This window comes from Dendrobates tinctorius, unplaced genomic scaffold (assembly GCF_039654945.1).
Source record: "Dendrobates tinctorius isolate UK_male_01 unplaced genomic scaffold, ASM3965494v1 ptg000046l, whole genome shotgun sequence".
Lineage (NCBI taxonomy): Eukaryota > Metazoa > Chordata > Amphibia > Anura > Dendrobatidae > Dendrobates > Dendrobates tinctorius.
The window spans coordinates 6522800-6539506 of NW_027361714.1; the positions used below are offsets into that span (position 1 = coordinate 6522800).

The 16707-nt window shown below is 45.4% G+C and overlaps 1 protein-coding gene across 4 annotated transcripts in view; it reads left to right on the plus strand.

Moving 5' to 3' along the window:
• Positions 1–16707, plus strand: part of PHACTR2 (phosphatase and actin regulator 2) — a 284129-nt gene that overhangs the window by 142521 nt on the left and 124901 nt on the right. Inside the window, exon 1 of one of the 4 annotated variants that reach the window (XM_073575684.1) lies at positions 11010–11326. The exons of 1 other annotated variant lie outside the window; for it this stretch is intronic. Coding sequence is in view for 2 of the 3 variants with exons in the window: in XM_073575681.1 (XP_073431782.1) it covers positions 11592–11637 (46 nt within the window). In the remaining variant the exon portion in view is untranslated. 2 more of the 4 variants (XM_073575681.1, XM_073575683.1) reach the window with 2 other exon arrangements.

Consider the following 16707-nt stretch of genomic DNA (forward strand, 5'->3'; position numbering starts at 1 on the left):
AGTGGTGAGGAGTACTTGGAACAGTGACCCCTAAGTTGGGAAAATGGCTACAACAGATCCCAGGAGCAACATCTGAGCTCTCTGTCCAGAAAAGCATAATGCTGGGAACAACTGCGCAGAACCCTCAAACTCCCGGGCCTCTGATAGATGACCGGAGAATGAGAAAGGACAACATCACCCCCTTTGGGGGTGAGAAGGAAGTTTTTTTTTAACATATATATATCTTGTCTGTGCAGCTAGTATTTAAGAATGTGCATGACACACACACTGCCACTGTGTGTCTATACCCATTCATCTACATATACTAATAACATATATTCAAGTTAGAATAATGCTATATATATATATATATATATATATATACATACACACACATACATGCATACATATATAGCACACACTTTTATACACACACACACATGGCACACACATACATGTACATGTACACGGCACACACACATACAGTACAGACCAAAAGTTTGGACACACCTTCTCATTCAAAGAGTTTTCTTTATTTTCATGACTATGAAAATTGTAGATTTACTCTGAAGGCATCAAAACTATGAATTAACACATGTGGAATTATATAATTAACAAAAAATTGTGAAACAACTGAAAATATGTGTTACATTCTAGGTTCTTCAAAGTAGCCACCTTTTGCTTTGATTACTTCTTTCCACACTCTTGGCATTCTCTTGATGAGCTTCAAGAGGTAGTCACCGGAAATGGTTTTCACTTCACAGGTGTGCCCTGTCAGGTTTAATAAGTGGGATTTCTTGCCTTATAAATGGGGTTGGGACCATCAGTTGTGTTGTGCAGAAGTCTGGTGGATACACAGCTGATAGTCCTACTGAATAGACAGTTAGCTGATTTTTCCTTGTCATAATATAAATTCTAAGTAAAAAAAAAAAACGAGTGGCCATCATTACTTTAAGAAATGAAGGTCAGTCAGTCCGAAAAATTGGGAAAAGTTTGAAAGTGTCCCCAAGTGCAGTGGCAAAAGCCATCAAGCGCTACAAAGAAACTGGCTCACATGAGGACCGCCCCAGGAAAGGAAGACCAAGAGTCACCTCTGCTGCGGAGGATAAGTTACGCAGGTTAACAGCAGCTCAGATTAGAGACCAGGTCAATGCCACACAGAGTTCTAGCAGCAGACACATCTCTACAACAACTGTTAGGCTGAGTTCACACGTGGCGTTTTTTTCGCGTTTCCGCGGCGGTTTTAACCGCGCGATTTTTCCGCGAAAACGCGAAAAATAAGCATCCCATGCATTCCTATGGGATTCCGCAATGCTGTGCTAATGCTGCGGTTTTTACCGCGGCGGAATCGCTTTGCGGTAAAAACCGCAGCATGCTCATTAATTTGCGGAATCGCGGCGATCCCGCACCCATAGGAATGCATTGTTCCGCTTATTTCCCGCATGTGGCTGTGCACACCATGCGGAAAGTAAGCAGAACAATTGCGGATGGTACCCATGGTCCGGAGGAGAGAAGACTGTCCTCCGGGCTCTGGGCACCATATCCCTGTAAAAAATAGAATTTAAAATAAAAAATATTGTTATTCTCACCCTCCGACGTCCCGCGCAGCCTTCCCGCTTCTCTTCACGCTCTCGTTCCCAGTAGTCCTTTGCGAAAATGCCCGCGATGGCGTCCGTTCTCGCGGTCATCGCGAATTACCACGAGACGTCGCTATCCCGCGAGAACTGACGTCATCGCGGGCATTTTCGCAAAGGATTACTGGGAACGGATGCGCGGGACGTCGGAGGGTGAGAATAACACCGTTTTTTTTTAGTTTTTTTTTACATTCTATCTTTTACTACTGATGCCGCATAGGTGGCCTCAGTAGTAAAAAGTTGGTCACACTAGTCACACTATGTTTGACGAGTGTGACCAACCTGTCAATCAGTTTTCCAAGCGATGCTACAGATCGCTTGGAAAACGCTAGCATTTTGCAAGCTAATTACGCTTGCAAAATGCTAGTTTTTCCGCGGGAAAATCGCGGGAATTTAAAATGCGATTTTCCCGCGGTATGAAATTCCGGAATTCTCGCAGTAATTTCCGCGAGAGTTCCGGTACGTGTGCACTTAGCCTTAAGAGGAGACTTTGTGCAGCAGGCCTTCATGGTAAAATAGCTGCTAGGAAACCACTGCTAAGGACAGGCAACAAGCAGAAGAGACTTGTTTGGGCTAAAGAACACAAGAAATGGACATTAGACCAGTGCAAATCTGTGCTTTGGTCTGATGACTCCAAATTTGAAATCTTTGGTTCCAACCACCATGTCTTTGTGCGACGCAGAAAAGGTGAACAGATGGACTCTACATGCCTGGTTCCCACCGTGAAGCATGGAGGAGGACGTGAGATGGTGTGGGGGTGCTTTGCTGGTGACACTGTTGGGGATATATTCAACATTGAAGGCATACTGAACCAGCATGGCTACCACAGCATCTTGCAGCGGCATGCTATTCCATCCAATTTGCGTTTAGTTGGACCATCATTTATTTTTCAACAGGACAATGACCCCAAACACACCTCCAGGCTGTGTAAGGGCTATTTGACCAAGAAGGAGAGTGATGGGGTGCTACACCAGATGACCTGGCCTCCACAGTCACCAGACCTGAACCCAATCAAGATGGTTTGGGGTGAGCTGGACCGCAGAGTGAAGGCAAAAGGGCCAACAAGTGCTAAGCATCTCTGGGAACTCCTTCAAGACTGTTGGAAGACCATTTCCGGTGACTACCTCTTGAAGCTCATCAAAAGAATGCTAAGAGTGTGTAAAGCAGTAATCAAAGCAAAATGTGGCTACTTTGATGAACCTAGAATATAAGACATATTTTCAGTTGTTTCACACTTTTTTGTTAATTATATAATTCCACATGTGTTAATTCATAGTTTTGATGCCTTCAAAGTGAATCTACAATTTTTATAGTCATGAAAATAAAGAAAACTCTTTGAATGAGGTGTGTCTAAACTTTTGGTCTGTACTGTACATGGCACACACTTATATACACACATACACATGTACATGGCACACACATACATTTCCATGGCAGACACTTATACACACACACACACACACACGTTCATGGCGCATACTTATACACACGTAAACGGCACACACTTATACATGGCACACAACAAATGCTCACTTCATACATGTGATTCATATAAACACATACACATAGCACACAGACAGCACACACTACAAACCACACATACACACACTGTATACACCTCAAATACACACAATACACCCACTGCTTTATGCTGGAGGAAATGAGATGCCCCACACCATGAGCTACAGCTTCTGCTCTCAGCAGACACTTCCCTGCCCTCTCCTCTGCTGTGACTGCCGACAAGAGCAGGAGTTTCTGACAGTAGGCCAGGAACCATTTTTACCAGGAACAGCACACATAGTTGGTGCTGCACTACTTATCTGCCAGCTCAAGATGGTAGGTGCTGGGTCTCTAGCCCTCCCTTCGCCTCAGAGGCTCCATGCAGGAGGACAGGAGCACTGGCCTTTGAGTACATGGCCTGTGGTGACATTACGGTCACCTGGCAGGTCACATGATCGTGATGTCACTACAGGTCCTCAACCAGTCTCAACATTGAAAGCTTCAATGATTATCAGTGGTGCTTCTGCTGGAGGCCCCTAAGGGGCCAAAATGCCAAATTTATTTTCATCTGAAAATAACACCCTGGACCACTGAGCAACAGTCCAGTCCTTTTTCTCCTTGGCCAAGATAAGACACTTCTGGCATTGTCTATTGGTCATGAGTGGCTTGACACAAGGAATGTGACACCTATGTCCTGGATACTTCTGTGTGGTGGCCAGAGGCGTAGCTAGAGCTTTTGCCGCCCGGGGCTGTTCCCGAATTTGCCCCCCCCCTGCAGCGCCCCCTGTGTGACGGCCGGGACTGCTCCCCTCACTATTAACCCCTGCCACCCCGGCCGGGCCCCGCTCACCTCATCCCACTTGATGAACTTGCTGCCCCGCTGCAGGGTCTCCGGCACCCGGACTGGCTCCAGCTGGAGGGCATGGAGCCCGGGCCGGGACCCCAGCATGGCTGCAGGGGAGGACAGAGGAAAAGTACGAGTAGACAGCGGCCAGAGAAGAGCAGAGACTGAGGGAGGGAGAGGGGAGGAGAGGAAGGAGAGAGGCAGAGCGTCCTCCTCCCAAATGGTGAGTGACCCACCTGCGCTAGCTAGCCGCTGCCAAAATCTCCTGCTATACACACACAGTCTGTCTTCTCCCTGTCACTGTGCCTCGGCCGGCCGCCTCCACGCTTCTCTCCCACAGCACAGAGAGGAGGAATTTCTGCTCCTGCCATGCTGCGCCGCCCCCACACACGTGCCGCCTGGGGCGGCCCGCCCCCCCCCGCCCCGCACCCCACTTCTACGCTACTAGTGGTGGCTCTTGAAGCAATGACTCCAGCAGCAGTCCACTCCTTGTGAATCTCCCCCAAATTTTTGAATAGCCTTAACAATCTTTTCAAGGCTGCGGTTATCCCGGTTGCTTGTGCACCTTTTTCTCCCACACTTTTTCCTTCCACTCAGCTTACCATTAATATTCTTGGTACAGCTCTCTGTGAACAGCCAGCTTCTTTTGCAATGACCTTTTGTGGCTTACCCTCCTTGTGGAGTGGATGAATGACTGCCTTCTGGACATCTGTCAAGTCAGTATTCTTCCCCATGACTGTGGAGCCTACTGAAAAAGACTAAGGGACCTTTTTAAACGCTTAGGAAGCCTTTTCATGTGTTTTTTGTTAATTTTTCTAATTTACTAAGATAATGACTTTTGGGTTTTCATTGGCTGTAAGCCATAATCATCAACATTAACAGAAATAAACACTTGGAATAGATCACTCTGTTTGTAATGACTCTATAAAATATATGAGTTTCACTTTTTGTATTGAAGAATTGAAATAAATTAACTTTTTGTTGATATTCTAATTTTGTGGGAAGCACTTGTATGTCAAGAAGGTCAGCAGTCAATGAAGGGAAGTGCTTGTAAGAAGACATCTCAGAAAGTCAAGATACAGCACTATCAGATGCTTATTGCTTTTTATTAAATCCAAATGAGATATTGAATCAAATGTGATTGTGTATAATATAATAACGTAGAAAATCAAAAATATTCATCCATATCAATGGTGACATCTCAGAAAAAGTTCAACTATGACTTTTCAAAACATTATAACGCTGCGGCTCATCCCAAGCCATGTTCACATAGGGCCACAGTGATCAGATGAGGAAAAAATACCAAAAAGAAACACCAAAGGCTGCTGGCACAGGGATGCACAGAATTAATCTGTTCAGGAAATATGGCAGCTGTGTTTGGTCCTGTGTTGTACTATCACGCCTGTGGAGTCTCCAGTCTCCCACTGAGCTCATCTGGGATGTCATTGGGGAGTAATTGCAGTTGTGGAACATGATGATTTGCATGCCCATATGCATTTAGCATGGCAAAACATTCTTGAGACAACCATTATTAACCTCATTGATAGCAACCAAGATGTTCAACTGCGTGTATTTCTGTGCATGGCATTCATAATTAATACTGAATGAATCAAGAAGTTTTTAAAACTTTGATTTCAATCGCCCCTGTGATTTTCCTAACTCCACAATTGTATATCTATGTATATAAAAACTTTCTTCTCAGCCCCCAATGGGGGTGGTCTTTTTGTTCCTTCCTCATTCACGGGTCTTCTACAAGAGGCCTGGGAGTTTGAGGGTTCTACGCAGGATCTTAGTTGTTCACAACATTACCCTTTTCTGGACAAAGAGTTCAGATGTTGCTCCTGGGCTCTGTTGTAGCTATATATATATATATATATATATATACACTAAAATACCTGTATCCATTTTTGCGTGAAGAACTGTCTTTATTGAGAGGCTATGCATCCTAACGAAAAATAAATATAAATGATCATAATGCGTTAGATAGATGTTGGATGGAAGGTGTAATATAGTTTACATTCAGTATTATAGCTTTGACATTACAAACAATAGCTATAAAAGATACTCTTTACAAATGAACAATTTAGTTTCACTATCAGTTTGTTAATATGTCCACAAGAGATTGTAATCCTACAATTTGCACTGTGTATGGCCTGTAATGTTCTCACCATTGCATAAAAATTGTGCACAGAAGGCAGTAGATATATTTTTCAGTGTTTAGTTGCTATTAACATACCAACAAAGACTTTTTTAACTATTCACTTGTCACTAAATAATGAAAACTTGCAAAAACAATCATTCCATGTCTTCATGCAAGAGCAACACAAAGGATTTCAAGTGACACAATTATTAGCATATCAACAAGCTCATCTTGGCAGGCAAGCCCTTCTTTTCCTGCATCTAACACTTACTCTTTTCACAGAAGCCTCTTTGTTTTGGACTGTTGGTAAGAGAACAGAGGAATGAGAAAGTGAGAAAAGAAAGTGCACCCTAAGTCCTGGGGATAAAGTACTCTTTATTATGAGCCTCATAATGAGCGTGATTACACCTTTTTTTGGTATGATTATGGCAAAACATGTGCCGTCTCTAACAAATTATAAAAATAATTCCTTGATTGATAGGTAAGTGCTGACTGATAGATTTGGAATGTGCTGAAAATACAAGTCCTACCCATGGAGGCCCCACCTTGGAAGTTACAGGACTTAGCTACTCTACACTGCCATATGGATGTTAAAGACAGCAGCTGTTCATTTAGTTCTGTCATGATACCAGCTCCTGCTGCAATGGCCAGGATCTGATCCTGCTGTTCCACACCCCTTCGGTGCTGTTCCACCATAAGCTATTCTTGTACACCTATTAGCCCTCCCAGAGTGTCTTATAGGATGCTTGTAATATGGATGAACATAACCTACTACAATACAGATTGCATTGCATTATAAAAACTAGTAGAATTAAAAAAAATCCACAAATACAGTTTATGATCAACTAAACTCTGAGGCAGCCCCTTCTCTGTTCAGCTGTGATGAAGCTGGCTTGGCTGCTGAAATTAGGCAGTTAGCCAGTCCCTTTCACATACAACACCTGATGACGTGCTGACACATAAAATGCTTACCTGTGTGACTGTGTCACGAATATAAAAACGACCTGACAGAAATAATAGCTGAAGATTGGTGACATTTCTATTCCTGGGCTGTACCCATTTTCCTATATGAAATAGAACATAGCAGCAAATATCTTGACCTATAGTTCCATAAAAATATAACTATTCTGAGATATATTTCTTGATTGTCCAGGCCCCTCACTACAAACTAGAGCTATAAACCTGTAGTAGAGGGTGGATTACTTCATGCACTTTCATCAATAGTTTAAAGGTATCCTGTCATGTCTCCAAATGCTGATAGCCTGCAGATAAGAGGATCATCTGCAGATTAATAGCGTTCTAAGGCCGGTTTCACATTAGCGTCTTTGTGTGCTGCGTTTGCGGCGCATCCATGCGCATGAGTAATCCGCCCCTATCTTTAACATGGGGGCGCATGGACATGCGTATGAATGCGTTCGCATGCGTTTTCAAACGCATGCGTCGTCTGGGCGTGTGCGCCGGGGCGCGGCTAACGCAACATGTTGCATTTTTCTAGCGACGAAGTTACGTCTAAAAACGCTTGCACACGGAATGCGTCAAAAGAACGCATTACAGTCTATGCGACCGCATATGTGCGCAAGCACATGCGTTGTCTGAGTTAACCAATCCAGGAATTTGTTTAAAGCCACCTACCAAAAAAAGATATATAAAAATAGGGGGTGGGCATTGCTAGTTCACTTCTCTACAGACTATTGTGAGGCAAGCTGCAAGAGGAGACCAGGATACTTCCGTTCTTCATCATAAGCAACAGCAAGAAACAAGCTGACATCCAAATCCAGATTGCGGCCCAAACTGCCCATCCGAAGATCCATCTTGACACAGGATACAGGAGCAAAATGGGAGGATTTCATCTCTGCAAGGGTATATATACAGAAATTATCATGGAATTTCTTCTGGAATTGTTTTTTTCCAATTGAACGCATGCGCATAAAAACGCATGCAAACGCAGCGTTTTTATGCACAGGCGTCTAAAAAAGTGCGTGTTTACATGCGTTTTTAGGTGGGCACGAAATGCTGCGCACTTATACGCTAATGTAAACCTAGCCTAATGTTGTACTAAATGAACTTGATTCTTTCTGGGAGCTGCCGCTTTCAGTAATAGCAAGTGCTGCAGAGTGTGTTGTGAAAGTGCTAGGGGCCTGCTTAGAACACCTCGCACTATCTACTGATTGGTCTCTGAAGCCTAGTGGCTCCCTTGAGGAAAAAAGTTCATTTCTTCCCAGTAGCTGCACTTTCAGGCAGACGGACAACATTGACATTAGGATGCATTAACCTGCATCTTCAAGTTAACCTCTGATTTAATCAGCTGGCATGTGCCTTTAATATCCGCTGGTAGATCGGAGCTCCACCAGCAGCTGTTAACCAGTTAATCCCGCTGTCAATCTCTGACAGCAGAATTTAAAGGGAACCTTTCACCCCCCCAGGCGTTTTTAACGAAAAGAGCCACCTTGTGCAGCACTAATGCTGCATTCTGTCAAGGTGGCGCTTTTGGTTGGGGTCCCTTCCACCGCTGAAAGAATCGTTTTTATAATTTGTCACTCATACCTCTAGTTTCTCCGGCGGGCAGGTCTTTCCCCCCAGGCACAGATGCCTCACAACCATCAGTCATTTCCTCCATTCTTCTGGGTGCCGCCTCCTCAGTGTCCAGTTATTTACCCGGCACCTGCGCCGTAATCTTGTTTCTTGGGCATGCACAGTTAGCGCTGCCTGTCCACTGACATCAAATGATGTCTTCCTTCTCGCTCCTGCGTGGACGCACGGCACAAGATCCCGCCCCGCAGGCTCTTCTGATTTAGTCACACTGCGGGCCGCACGTCCACGCAGGCGTGAGAAGGAAGACATCATGTGATGTCAGTGGAATGGCAGCGCTAACTGCGCATGCCCAAGAAACAAGATTACAGCACAGGTGCCGAGTAAATAACTGAACGCTGAGGAGGCGGCGCCCAGAAGAATGGAGGAAATGACTGATGGCTGTGAGGCGTCTGTGTCTGGGGGGAAAGATCTGCCCCCCGGACAAACTAGAGGTATGAGTGACAAATTATAAAAACGATTCTTTCAGCGGTGGAAGGGACCCCAACTAAAAGAGCCACCTTGACAGAATGCAGCATTAGTGCTGTACAAGGTGGCTCTTTTAGTTAAAAACGCATGGGGGGGGTGACAGGTTCCCTTTAACACGCGCTAGCTAGAAGCACATCACAAATCCCACCCATTGGCGCCACTGTCACATGATTGGGGGCGCCGATGAGATGTCATGACAGTCAGGGGTCTGCAGGAGATTCCTGTGCCTGTCACTACTTTACACCTGTGAACGCCGGCTTATAGCTGGCTTTCATAGGAGACTGTCATTTCTGCTTGTAGCCCAGGCAATCGGATGATCGCAGCTTCATGTCTCCTAAAGTGACTATTAAATAATGTAAAGAGTAAAACAAAATGAGTTTTTAAAATATTATAAATATGAAAAAAATAAAAACACAAATTCAAATCCCCATTTAGTCCATTGAAAAAAAAAATACACATATTTGATATTGCTGCAATCAGAAATGTCCTCTCTATTAAAATATTAAGTAAATTAATTAGATCGATAAACGGCCTAATGAGAAAAAAATCGGAATGCCAGGTTTTTTTTGCCTCAATAATAGGCGATCAAAACATCGTATCTACCCCATAATGGTATCAATAAAAACGTCACCTCGGGGCGCAAAAGATAAGCCCTCACACAGACTCATATCCCAAAAAATGAAAATGCTACGGGTGTCGGAAAATGGCGACAAATACAACAACTTTTTTTGATGCAAATTTTTTTTTTTTTTTTTCCACCACTTAAATAAAAAAAACTATACATGTTTGGTATCTGCGTGCTTGTACTGATCTGGAGAATCATATTGCCAGGTCGGGTTTACCATATAATTCTCATAACACTGAGCCTATGACCAGGGAAGTAGTGTTACAATAGAACTGAATAGGAAGCGTCAACCACGTATTTTTTTAAGTGAATTTAGTAGTCTCAGACTATGTTTAAGCACACTTTTTTGAGGCGTTCAAAAACGAATAATTTTCATGAGGAAACCTATTCCAAAAATGTTCCTTTTTCAGAGTTTTTATTATCCTTATGAGGAAGAAAAAATGTTAAAAAAAAAAAACTGAACAGGAAAGCGGCTTAAGACGATGGTGCACACAAAGGCCCTAATTCATCAAAGCTTTTACACCAAAACAAAAGTGTCGTAAAGGATTTGAAAAGAGCGCCAACATTTTGCCAGTTTCTCCCAGCTCTGCTGCAATGGGCGAAGCTGGGGTGGGATGGGGGTCTGAAGTCTGGCGTCGCCCACGCCACGCGCTCCACACCTGTTCATGAATGACCCCACCAAGTCCAGGGAAATAATCACCCGTCTTCATGAATCAGGACCAGAGGCTCTTTGCTGAATTCGAAGCAGAAAGTGACAGGAAGTTTTTGAGGATTTTTTAGGTTTTGAGGAGGATTTAGAGTTGTTGCAGTTTCTGCTCCAAAATCTTCTAAGGCTGTGTGCACACGCTGCGGATTTTGCTGCGGTTCCGCAGCGGTTTTGGCCGCTGCGGACCCGCAGCAGTTTTTGCTGCGGTGTACAGTACAATGATTCCCTATGGGAATCAAAAACCGCAGTGCAGACGGTGCGAAATTTTCCGCGCGGATTATCTGCGGTTTTCAATCCGCAGAAAGAATTGACATGTCAATTCTTTCTGCGGATTCTCCTGCGGTTTGCCATCTCCTCCATTGAGGAGATGAAAAACCGCAGGGCAAAACCGCAGAGCAATCCGCAGGTAAAACCTCTTTTGACCTGCGGTTTCACCTGCGGATTGTACAAAATCCGCGCGGATGAATCCGCACCTTTTCCGCAGCGTGTGCACACAGCCTAAAATAGCCCCTCCTGTACATATAGCCAGCAGTGAAAGGGAATAGTGTTTCTGGGGTGATTTTTGAGGTGTTTCTTCGAGTAATTGTACTCCAAAAAATCTTTCCACAAATCTCTTCATTTTCTCCACACTAGCCATGAGGACACCGTCACACCAGCAACACATGATATACTCTCAAGTGGCTGGAGACAAGAACTTGTGGGACTGGGAGGCAGAAACATGAGGGAGGAGGCGGCAGCTACGGACAGACGAGGGAGGGATGGAGCAACTGGTGTACAACAAAAAAGAGAGAAGCGGAAAGAGAGGGGAAGAGGCATGGTGCTGATAGGACACACGGCTGAGGTAACCGAGAAGGGGCAGTGGGCGGGAGAGCAGAGGAAGAGAGGGCGGCGGCGGAGATGGAGGGAGTGTGTGTGTGACCTGCGACCCGCACTAATCTGCTGCTGCAGGAATGACAGGCATTCACACTGGAGACCTGGCTGCATCTGGCGGGGCGCTAACTACAGCCGAGGGGAGGACATGACACCCTGGGATTACTTGTGCCCGGTCACCGGAGCCTGAGCTCTGGCTGAGTGCCGGACAAAGGGCCCCGCCTGGAAGAGAAGCGATGGGGCAGACCTCCGTGTCCACTCTGTCCGAGCAGCCTGGCAGCGGTGAGTACCAGTGTGGGCACAGCGTGGATGAATGGGCAGCCTCCTCATCCCTGTACACGGACGGCAGACCTGTGCCAGGTGTAGCAAGCATGGGCATATACTGGCCAATAAGGTGCCAGCTCTCACTTGTAGTAGTGTCCAGTTGTGGTACCTAGTGCCAGCTGCAGGGCTTCATCATTGCGCCTATTACTAAAAGTGGCACAGATCAAACCACGCGTCCTAATCGTGTCATGGGCATATACTGGCCAATAAGGTGCCAGCTCTCACTTGTAGTAGTGTCCAGTTGTGGTACCTAGTGCCAGCTGCAGGGCTTCATCATTGCGCCTATTACTAAAAGTGGCACAGATCAAACCACGCGTCCTAATTGTGTCATGGGCATATACTGGCCAATAAGGTGCCAGCTCTCACTTGTAGCAGTGTCCAGTTGTGGTACCTAGTGCCAGCTGCAGGGCTTCATCATTGCACCTATTACTAAAAGTGGCACAGATCAAACCACGCGTCCTAATTGTGTCATGGGCATATACTGGCCAATAAGGTGCCAGCTCTCACTTGTAGCAGTGTCCAGTTGTGGTACCTAGTGCCAGCTGCAGGGCTTCATCATTGCACCTATTACTAAAAGTGGCACAGATCAACCCACGCGTCCTAATCGTGTCATGGGCATATACTGGCCAATAAGGTGCCAGCTCTCACTTGTAGCAGTGTCCAGTTGTGGTACCTAGTGCCAGCTGCAGGGCTTCATCATTGCGCCTATTACTAAAAGTGGCACAGATCAAACCACGCGTCCTAATTGTGTCATGGGCATATACTGGCCAATAAGGTGCCAGCTCTCACTTGTAGCAGTGTCCAGTTGTGGTACCTAGTGCCAGCTGCAGGGCTTCATCATTGCGCCTATTACTAAAAGTGGCACAGATCAAACCACGCGTCCTAATCGTGTCATGGGCATATACTGGCCAATAAGGTGCCAGCTCTCACTTGTAGCAGTGTCCAGTTGTGGTACCTAGTGCCAGCTGCAGTGCTTCATCATTGCGCCTATTACTAAAAGTGGCACAGATCAAACCACGCGTCCTAATTGTGTCATGGGCATATACTGGCCAATAAGGTGCCAGCTCTCACTTGTAGCAGTGTCCAGTTGTGGTACCTAGTGCCAGCTGCAGGGCTTCATCATTGCACCTATTACTAAAAGTGGCACAGATCAAACCACGCGTCCTAATCGTGTCATGGGCATATACTGGCCAATAAGGTGCCAGCTCTCACTTGTAGCAGTGTCCAGTTGTGGTACCTAGTGCCAGCTGCAGGGCTTCATCATTGCACCTATTACTAAAAGTGGCACAGATCAAACCACGCGTCCTAATTGTGTCATGGGCATATACTGGCCAATAAGGTGCCAGCTCTCACTTGTAGCAGTGTCCAGTTGTGGTACCTAGTGCCAGCTGCAGGGCTTCATCATTGCACCTATTACTAAAAGTGGCACAGATCAACCCACGCGTCCTAATCGTGTCATGGGCATATACTGGCCAATAAGGTGCCAGCTCTCACTTGTAGCAGTGTCCAGTTGTGGTACCTAGTGCCAGCTGCAGCGCTTCATCATTGCGCCTATTACTAAAAGTGGCACAGATCAAACCACGCGTCCTAATCGTGTCATGGGCATATACTGGCCAATAAGGTGCCAGCTCTCACTTGTAGCAGTGTCCAGTTGTGGTACCTAGTGCCAGCTGCAGTGCTTCATCATTGCGCCTATTAATAAAAGTATCTTTTATAAGTATTTTTTATCGTGTCATGGGCATTTTAATGGTGCATTGTGTACTGATAAATCCCCCTTGTGCTGGCATACATTATTAGTACACATATGAGTGTGGGCGCAGGAGGGAAGCTGCTGCTCCCAGGTGCCCTGCGCCACTAAAACATGAGCCAAGCATATTTCTTCTGATCCAGGCTTTGATCCCAGCAAGGATCTCTCCGGAGGTGCAAGTTGTCACCCACCGGCCACAACTGCTGTGCAGCCCTCCACATTCTTGTACCACTGCTTAGAAAACTGCTACACTTATAATAGTTATTTTTGGCAGCTTAAATTACTCCATAATCAATTATCACAATGGGGATAATCTACTTTTTTTTTTTTTTTTACTACTAACCCTTCCACTTTAAGGGTGAGTGCACACAGTGCGGATTCACCTGCGGATTTTTCCGCACGGTTTTGCAGGTTTCGCCTGCGGTTTGACACCTAGACAATGGAATAGGTGTCAAATCGCTGCGGAATCCACAGAAAGAATTGACATGCTGCAGATTTAAAACCGCAGCAAATGAGCACGGAAAAATCTGCACCGTGGGCACTGCAGTTTTGAAATCCCATTGGTTAACATGCTACTGTACATTGCCTGCGGAACTGCTGCACATCCGCAGGGCCAAATCCGCTGCGGATCCGCAGCGTGTGCACATACAACTCTTCAGGCCCATACACTCATCTCTATAGGCCTCTGAGGCACACAGTGCTGGTGGCTCTGCAGTAAATTTTTAGTTATCTGTTTTATTCACTTTTATAGCATCATCATATTATGTAGCACTTTACAGACATTATGATCACTGTCTCCATTGGGGCTCACAATTTAAATTCCCTATGAATATGTTTTTGGAGTGTGGGAGGAAACCGGAATATCTGGACGCATCCCACACAAACACAAGAACAAAACCAGAGTGCCCAGAGGAAACCCACACAAACACAGGGAGAACAAACCAGAGTGTCCAGAGGAAACCCACACAAACACAGGGAGAACAAACCAGAGTGCCCAGAGGAAACCCACACAAACACAGGGATAACAAACCAGAGAGTGCCCAGAGGAAACCCACACAAACACAGGGATAACAAACCAGAGTGCCCAGAGGAAACCCACACAAACACAGGGAGAACAAACCAGAGAGTGCCCAGAGGAAACCCACACAAACACAGGGAGAACAAACCAGAGAGTGCCCAGAGGAAACCCACACAAACACAGGGAGAACAAACCAGAGAGTGCCCAGAGGAAACCCACACAAACACAGGGAGAACAAACCAGAGAGTGCCCAGAGGAAACCCACACAAACACAGGGAGAACAAACCAGAGAGTGCCCAGAGGAAACCCACACAAACACAGGGAGAACAAACCAGAGAGTGCCCAGAGGAAACCCACACAAACACAGGGAGAACAAACCAGAGAGTGCCCAGAGGAAACCCACACAAACACAGGGAGAACATACCAGAGTGCCCAGAGGAAACCCACACAAACACAGGGAGAACATACCAGAGTGCCCAGAGGAAACCTACACACACACACAGGGAGAACAAACCAGAGAGTGCCCAGAGGAAACCCACACAAACACTGAGAGTACAAACCAGAGTGCCCAGAGGAAACCTACACAAACACAGGGAGAACAAAACCATAGCGTCCAAGGGAAACCCACACAAACACAGGGAGAACATACCAGAGTGCCCAGAGGAAACCTACACAAACACAGGGAGAACAAACCAGAGTACCCAGGGGAAACTTACACAAACACAGGGAGAACAAACCAGAATGCCCAGAGGAAACCCTAACAAACACAGGGAGAACATACAAACTCCTTGCTGAGATTCAAACCCAAGACCACAATGCGAACCCCTGAACAACCAAGTAGGTTCACTAAATGTTCATTGACATAGGTGTGGAGTACCTAAAACTAGCCCATTAATTTCAGGTTATTCATTATATTGAGTTTGCCATTGAGAGGCTTACCTGTCCTACACTGTGGCTTTAGAATGGTTGACAATTGGTAAAAAATAAATATGGGATTAGATGAGCAAAGTCACATCCCACAGGAAGAAACAGATTCTGTCAGCCAGGCATTCATTCCAGGTTATTGTTTGTGTACCTTGCTGGAAACAATGGAATAGAAGAAAACTGATGACTTTATTGAACATGCCTGGTATTTATGAACAACGGGAGATAAGGTATTGATAGTATGCATGCAGGATTCCAGGAATGTGTCCCACTCTTGGTTGTGTATGGCTGCCATATGCAGGTTGCTATGTGCATCTATCACTCCTATTTCTCCTGTGAAGCTCAGTGTTGCCTTCCATGTGAGCAGAGTGCTAGAGCTCTTGCTGAACATTCTGCCAATCACTTCTGATCTCCACTGCTAGATTTCCTGTCCATTGCAGATCATGACATCGATATGGAGCAGATATGTTTCTGGGGCCACTCTCAGGCGCTCTGATGGTTGCAGAACAATGTATTATGTTTTCTAAATAAAAGGAAGGAAGTCGCCATTTGGCAGTAAAATGAATAGAAGCAGCAGAAATGTTCTTTGTAGGCTTTGAAGTGCTGAAAGTCGCTTATGAGTGCTCTTTCTGAAAGTAACCAAGCATCTTATGTGCACTAAGAAAATAAAAAGATAAATGTTAAAAACATGTTTACATAAGCAAGTATTCTGCCTGTAAGGCTATGTTCACAAGCTGCGTTACTGCATGTTGTTGCGCAGCTATGCCCACCTGCAGAGGGACTGAGCAGAGTGTTACCGCAAACTTGCGCACTCATTGGTGGCCTTAGCTGGACCTTGTTGCATGCTGTGAGCACTGCCAGCATAAAGGGTGCTGATGAAAAGAGTAGGGCTATTTACATGGAGCAATAATCTGTAGTAAATGTGGACAAAAATTGTGTCCCCCTACAGTTGATTTGAGTGGTAGTACATACTCTTTACACAAGTGGATGTGCTGCTGACAATGATTTTTCATGATCAAACCACAAAAGCTTTTATAACATGTTTTCCAGATAATGTAAACTTTTTAGTATCAGTGCTTATTCAGTCAGTTATTGGCCCATTCATATCATGTATATGGCCCTTATGCTGCGATGACATGCTGGGGCCACCGTGCATTCGATGTAAACTGTAGTGCTTTTACTGCAATTGTTTTAAATGGTGCATTTTTAACGATAATGAAAGCAATTTGACTGCTGTGTGTGAATGCAGCCTTAAAGGGGTTGTCTCCTTTCAGAAAATCTTGGTCCACGGGTACAGTTTGCTACAAAAACCAAGCCACTCTGCTTATTGCCACCAGGT